The sequence below is a fragment of the Rutilus rutilus genome, assembly GCF_951802725.1.
Source record: "Rutilus rutilus genome assembly, chromosome: 24".
NCBI lineage: Eukaryota > Metazoa > Chordata > Actinopteri > Cypriniformes > Leuciscidae > Rutilus > Rutilus rutilus.
In genome coordinates this window covers 1,643,080-1,650,579 of record NC_140228.1, presented here as the reverse complement: position 1 = coordinate 1,650,579, position 7,500 = coordinate 1,643,080, and the positions used below count along the sequence as shown (strand labels likewise).

Genomic DNA, 7,500 nt, shown 5'->3' with positions numbered 1-7,500 from the left:
GTTGAGAGGAACGAGACGCGGGTCAGAGTTCATCTCTACAATGCAGAGATTACTGGAAACACACAAATACAATGTTCTGGCTTAGCCTACACAATCACACACAGATTAAGGGGTAAATCTGTGTGTGTGTGTGTGTGTGTGTGTGTGTGTGTGTGTGTGTGAGGTGGGTTAAGGAAAGAAAAGCAAGAATGTTTGTGTAACATCGGTAGCTTAATGCATCATTCCTGTGGTGTGTTCTTGATTTATCTGTACACGTGTGTAAGTGTGTGTGTGTGCCATTAAATATAGCCCAACATGAATTAAACACACAGCTGGGGTGTCAAAGAAAGAAACTGTGACCTACATTAGTAGTAAAAAGTCGCCTTTATTTAATCAAAAATACAGTAAAAACTGTAATATTGTGAAATATTATCATAAAATAGCTATTTTCTATTTGAAGATATTGTGAAATTAAATTTATTCCTGTGATGCAATGCTGAATTTTCAGCAATTTAGAAAAAAAAAATTTATACAGAAAGTGACATTTTATAATAATATATATAAAGACTATATTTCAAATAAATGCGGTTCCTTTGAACTTTCTATTTATCGAAGAATCCTTAAAAATGTTTCACGGTTTCCACAAACATATGAACTGTTTTCAACACTGATAATAATCATAAATGTTTCTTGAGCATCAAATCCTCATATTAGAGTGATTTGTGAAGGATCATGTGACACTGAAGACTGGAGTAATGATGATGAACATTCAGCTTTGATCACAGGAATAAATTACACTTTACTGTATATTCACATAGAAAACAGCTGATTTAAATACTAATAATATTTCACTGTTTTTACTGTTTTTTTTAAAAATCGAATAAAGAGAACAACAAATTAATTATGCCGAACTTTTAACGGCCAGTGTATTTTCATTTCTAAAACCTGAAACACACACATCAAACTAAACAACACAATATTGGCTGTTACTGGAGAAGAATTCACACATATAGATGTTATTTTACGCTGTTATATGATAACCTCCGTAAATTAACAGTGTGTGTGTGTGTGTGTGTTTCTGAAGCTTTCAGCCTGTTGAGTGAGTTCACACACACACACTGACAGAAGTTTGGACACACTCGCGTTTGCCAGAATCACAGATATTAGAGTTTACTCATGAATCTCTTTGATTTGAGGTGAAGGAAGAGCTTATGAACGTCCAGAGGGAATCTACACCCAGAAGAAGATCAAATATAACAGCGTTCGGTATCACTCTACATTAAGGTTCAGTAGTTAATGTATTTACTAACATGAACTAACAATGAGCAAAATATGTTACAGTATTTATTCATCTTTGTTAATGTTAAAAATCCAGCTGTTCATGTTAGTTCACAGTGTATTAACTAATGTTCACAAATACAACCTTTGATTTTAATAATGTATTAGTAGATTAATAAATGCTGTAGAAGTGTTGCTCATTCTTAGTTCATGTTAACTTAGATAGTTCACTAATGTTAACTAATGAAGCTTATTGTGAAGTGTTACCGAGTTTTTATTTGTGGCTCGTTATGATTGATGACATTATCATTCCCAGACTTTAATTTCTCTTATTTATGCTTTTAAATATTACTGAAACTGGTCATAATGAACAGCAGGTGCATCCAAACTCCCGACCGGTAGTGTAGTTGATAGACTCAATACACAGTCTGATCCAGCGCACAAAAGCTCAAAGCACAACACACACACACACACACACACACACACACACACACACACACATGCACAGCCACACACAAACTCATCTCACAAAGACTCACTGCGGCAATCAACAGTGAATTCTTCCTTAAATCCTGCTGTGGACAGATTAGAAACAGCTTCATTATGCTTTATCTGTGGTGGACGGGACAGGAAGTGACACACCGAACGCTCGCTGACACACACACACACACACACACACACACACACACACACACACACACACACACACACACACACACACACACGCACGCTGATTAGAGATGATCTAATCGCTCTAATTAAAGTGATCACATCATCAGCATCATCATGACAACAGCTTACAACAAAAAGAGCAGTTTATGATGAAGGGATGATAACGGTTGCCCACAATCTGATGCTTATTAATCTAAATCGAGATCAAGACGAGGTATTAAATTATAAATATCCTCTAAAAGCTGAAATGATTCAGGATATTAGCTAGAAAACTCTTCCCACAGGAAGTGCATCAACGACAAACAACTAAAGTCCTAGAAGGACAATTTAGACACTTTGTAGCATTTTTGTATGGAAGAATTAAAGTATTATTATGAAAAAACAAAAATGCACATAATAAAAATCTCCATTAAATTATTTTCTCAATTTAGACACACTGCATTTTAAATAACTTGTTTTTGTGTGGAGAAATTAATGAAAAAATTATAAAATTATTTTAAAAAAATGAACAAAAACATGCATAAAATTATTTAGTGTTGTAATTTTTTTCTTTGCAGTTCAAATAACACATTTCTTTATAAACTAATTAATTAACAAAATGTTAAAAATAGTTACAAAAATTATCAAAATAGGCTATGCATACAAATTATTTTCTCAATTTAAACACTTTGCAGTACAAATAACATATTTTTATAAGGAACAATTCATGAAAAGATGTTATAATTAGTTTAAAAAATAATGAGCAAAAATATGCATACAAATAATTTAGTAATGCAATTATTTTCTTTGCCGTTCAAATAATACAATTATTTATGAAATAATTAAGTAAGAAATGATCAAAATTAGTTGTGCATGCATATCACTTAAAGAAAAAATCTCAGTTTCGACACTTTGCAGTACAAATACCACATTTTTGTATGGAAAAATGAATTAACAAATAATTACAATTATTGAAAAAAGATTAATTAAAAAATGTGCATAACAATTTATGGTGGTTTTTATCATTATGTCTCCAATGCTGTTGATAGAATTGACCTTGTATTAAACATGGATGTATTGAATATGCTTCATATGAAACAACTGGATGTCACATGACCTGATGATCTGCTGCATTACTGAAACACAAGGAGATGCACAGATCATGTGACCCGCAGGACAGCAGGTGTGCAGGACCGTGACGCTCTGAGAAGCACATGCTCATCTGTCATGGTTTCATCACGAAGCGTCAGTCCCAGCCGCCCTCTTTCATTTAATCTGCCAGAGATGAGCATCAGCACACGGGCGTCACGCGTCCCGAGTATTAAATTAACCCAGTTACGTCCGCCGGGGGGGAAAGATGAGCGTTTAACTCTTCTCTAATGAAGACTGAGTGAAGCGAGGAGGTCAGACACTGAAGTTACTGAGTTCAGCGTCATCCATCAAACATCGAGGTCATGGGTCAAGGTTTCCCAGGGAGTCGATGCATGAACAGGTTCACCTCGTACGCAATGCATTAAATGCAATACATCCCAGACGACAACTTTATCTGGAAACTGACTTTCATTACACTCTTAAACATAAAGGTTCTTTGTTAAATAATAAAAGTGCAGGATGACTTAAAATCAGACAAACAATCGTGAAAATAAGCGAAAAAAAAAAATAGATATTGTTATTGTAAACTGTTTGTTTCCTTTGAAGGACCAAGTTTTGGAAAACCTTGATTTGTGAGGAAGCATAATACATTTTATATAAATAAATAATTTTAATAATAATATTTTTTATTAATAATAAATTAATACATTTAATAAACATAATAAAGTATTTAAAACGCCATGAGCATTTTTATAATGGATATACATTTTACAAGTTATGCCTGACTCTAAAATATCAAGTAGAAATTCTGAATAAAAAATAATAAACTTCCGGAATCGAGAAATGTAATTTGATTAATCTTGATTTTTACTATTTAAAATAACTTTTTTTTTTTTTTTTTTTACTTACTTTTAATTTACAAACTGTAGGAGTTCTCAAATGTTAAAATACTTTTTAATCGTTACGTTTTAATCGTAATACGTTAAAAATACGTTTTGAAAAGAAAACTACCTATAGGGTTCAGAGATCAAAAAGGAGTGGAAAATGACCGAAGACCCCGTGATGTAATTTTAATAGCCGAGTCGATGATGATTTTAAGGTTGCTGATACTTTTATTGATGTCTTGCACTCATCCAGACTCCATGGCATCGGAAACATCTGGATTTGTGTCCCACAGAACACAGAGAGTCAGTGAGTGTGACGTTTGTGAGTGAAAGCTTACTTTTTAAACACTTATTTTTGATAAGAGTGTATGTTGTCAAAGTCATTGAAGTTTAATCACTGCATCTTCAAACACAGAATGATATACGAGTTCAACTTTGCCAGATAAACCCTCAAGACCAACATCAACAGCTTCCTTTACAAACTGTCTTTGATCAGAAGCGTTTGCGAGAGGTTTGATCTGGGCCACCAATATCTCTCGATGATGTTTTTCTTTCCATCATGTGAAGCCAAAGAAGAGCCGTCTCATTTAGAGCAGAAGAACAAACATCTCGGTCTCGGTCTCAAAACCCAAACACACAGAGAGACAGCCAACGCTAAAAACATCAAATCCTCCAGCTTTGTAGTTTTAAAGGGGTCATCGGACGCACATTTAACACAAGTTGTGATGATTCTTCATGTAAAGTTTGTAACATACTTTGGTTAAAGTTCCTCAATGTTTGTGTAAAACAACACCTCTTTACCTCCTCAAAAACAGCCCAGCTCACAGCGACCCGTTTCGGTGCATGTCTCTTTAAATGATCAATTAAAATAATTAATTAACAAAATGTTACAAATAGTTACAAAAATTATTAAAATAGGCTCTGCATACAAATTATTTTCTCAATTTAAACACTTTGCAGTACAAATAACATTTTTGTAAGGAACAATTCATGAAAAGATGTTATAATTAGGTTAAAAAATAATGAGCAAAAATATGCATACAAATAATTTAGTAATGTAATTATTTTCTTTGCCGTTCAAATAACACAATTATTTATGAAATAATTAAGTAAGAAATTATCAAAATTAGTTGTGCATGCATTTTATTTAAAGAAAAAATCTCAGTTTCGACACTTTGCAGTACAAATACCACATTTTTGTATGGAAAAATTAATTAACAAATAATTAAAATTATTTAAAAAAGATTCATAAAAAAATGTGCATAACAATTTATGGTGGTTTTTATCATTATGTCTCCAATGCTGTTGATAGAATTGAATTGTATTAAACATGGATGTATTGAATATGCTTCATATGAAACAACTGGATGTCACATGACCTGATGATCTGCTGCATTACTGAAACACAAGGAGATCATGTGACCATGTGTGCAGTCAGCAGGTGTGCAGTGTCTTTAAATGATAATGAGCCCCCCCTTCTCTCAATGGGGCGTGTCGACACAAGACACTAAAGTGATGCCTTGGCGGATAGTGTACAAATGGCTCAGGGCGGAAATATGCTAATACAGGAAATATGCTAATATGGGAAATATGCTAATACGGGAAATATGCTAATATGGGAAATATGCTAATACAGGACAGTCCGTCAGTGGTCGTGGGCGGAGCATAAGCAATATGACATAGGAGTGACTGGATTGTTATCATTGTATGGTGGTTGTGTCCACACACTGCAGAGACACATTTATATGCAAACGCCATATAAAAGTGAATTTTGCATCCGATGACCCCTTTAATTAATTCATGCCCTGGCATTCTTCAGCTTTAGGATGAAGAGCAGAACCGTCTTACCTGAGTGACTTTTTCTGTGACGTTGTGTGTGCGGTCGATGAGTTTGCAGGGAGCGATGATGTCCATCTCTCCGGGCGGGAGGGAGATGAGCGGGTCCGGTTTAAAGTCCACGAAGTTGAGCGTGATCTGGGGGATTTTACTGATCGCGCGGTAACGCATGAGATCTGAGTCAGAGGTAGAGTTCAGGATGCTGGACTTGTTGTTCACGGCGCCTGAGGAAAGAAACAGGACATTTTACAGTATTTTATTAGCAAATCACACTGTATCTGCACTACCGTTTGGGATTGGAACGATATTAAGATTTTTGCAATTGTAATTGCAAGTCTCTTCTGTTTGCTAATGTGGTGCAAATCCAGCTTTTAATGTTGTTTATGTGTCTATGTGGTGTTTTTAATACGCTGTAAGACAAACCATGTGTAAGTTCATAAGTCGACACCATTGCTGAGTATTTCCTCCTTAAAACTGCAGTGAACCAAAGACAGTCTCAAAAACACGCTTTGAAATCGCTGGTGTTTCTGACGTCACAAACTACCTTGTAACCAATCAGATCAACGTGTGATCGTCAACCAGTGGATCTCTGAGCTGAGTGAGTGAGTGGAGGCGGGGCTCATTTGCATATTCATAGACCCGCACATACTAAATGCGTGTCGAGTTACATTCAAGATATTTTAAGACATGCCAAATTTTATTTTGAGGAAAAAACGTTTAAATATGTCATTTTAAGGTATAAAATGATTGATTACAAGGGTACTTTTAATATCACTTTTAATTTCATGCATTTCCAGCTCAGTCCTCTCACCCGTGCTGCTGCATATGGGTCGGGTTCGGTGTTTCCGCTCCCATTCCGGCCGCATGGCCTCGATATCGTCCACTGAAGACGCGCGACGCATGCTGTGAAAGCTCTCGCGCGAGCGGCTGTTGCTCAGGCTGCAGTTGGACACCGTGGCGTCCAGGTCGAGCCGGTGCGGTCGAGGCGAGGACTGACCCAGAGGCAGCGTGATGGGGTGCGGGGGGGCCGGAGGAGGAGACGAGGGGTCACTGCCCAACAGGTTACGAGAGGACGGTGAGGTCACGAGGCCGGTGGAGCGGGTGGAGCCGGTGGCCACACAGGGACGCTTGTGTTCTGGCAGCGAGAGGAGTTCTCCCAGCGCCAGGGATTCGGGGCTTTGTCGACCGGAGCTGCTGGAGAAACCCGTTCCTCGGCCTGTCTCGGGATCCTCCCGCAGAGAAGATTTACTGTTGTTCCGGGAGTTCAGGAGGGGGAGGCGTAAACGGATGCCTCGAGCTCGATCTGCGACAGACAAATACACAGAGGAAACGTCAAGACCATTTTGTTTTTTTTGTGCATCTTTTATGAACATTTTCCACATAGGCAGGATTTCATTAGGGATGGGCATTTTTCAAAAATATTGTATTTGAATATTTGGGCTCATAAAAATCGAATATTCATGTATTTAAATGACGTTTAACGAGAAAGACAATCTTTTTTAAGTTTAAGGTAGACAAACACACGGAGAAAACGTCAAGACATTAGACTCAATTCGAGACTTTTTATGACCATTTACCACACATGCAGGTTTTAATATGGTTTTTATTATGTAAATTATCTCTTTTGTGACTGGCTAACATTTTTGCATGTGAAATATGTAACAAAAAGCCAGCTGAAGACAGTCACTGAAGTTGCTAAACGTTAGTAATATTGCTAACACTTTACAATAAGGTTCATTATTTAACACTAGTTAATGTATTTACTAACATGAACTAACAA

General features: G+C 36.4%; 1 protein-coding gene across 1 annotated transcript in view; it reads right to left on the bottom strand.

Annotated features, from left to right (window-relative positions):
* The window catches only part of kcnh2b (potassium voltage-gated channel, subfamily H (eag-related), member 2b), a 190,570-nt gene that overhangs the window by 77,629 nt on the left and 105,441 nt on the right, over window positions 1-7,500 (bottom strand). The window contains exons 4-5 of the mRNA XM_084398443.1: window positions 6,532-7,023; window positions 5,733-5,944 (exon numbers count right to left, since the gene is read on the bottom strand). Of these exons, the coding sequence (XP_084254569.1) occupies window positions 5,733-5,944; window positions 6,532-7,023 (704 nt within the window). The remainder of the gene's footprint in view (window positions 1-5,732; window positions 5,945-6,531; window positions 7,024-7,500) is intronic.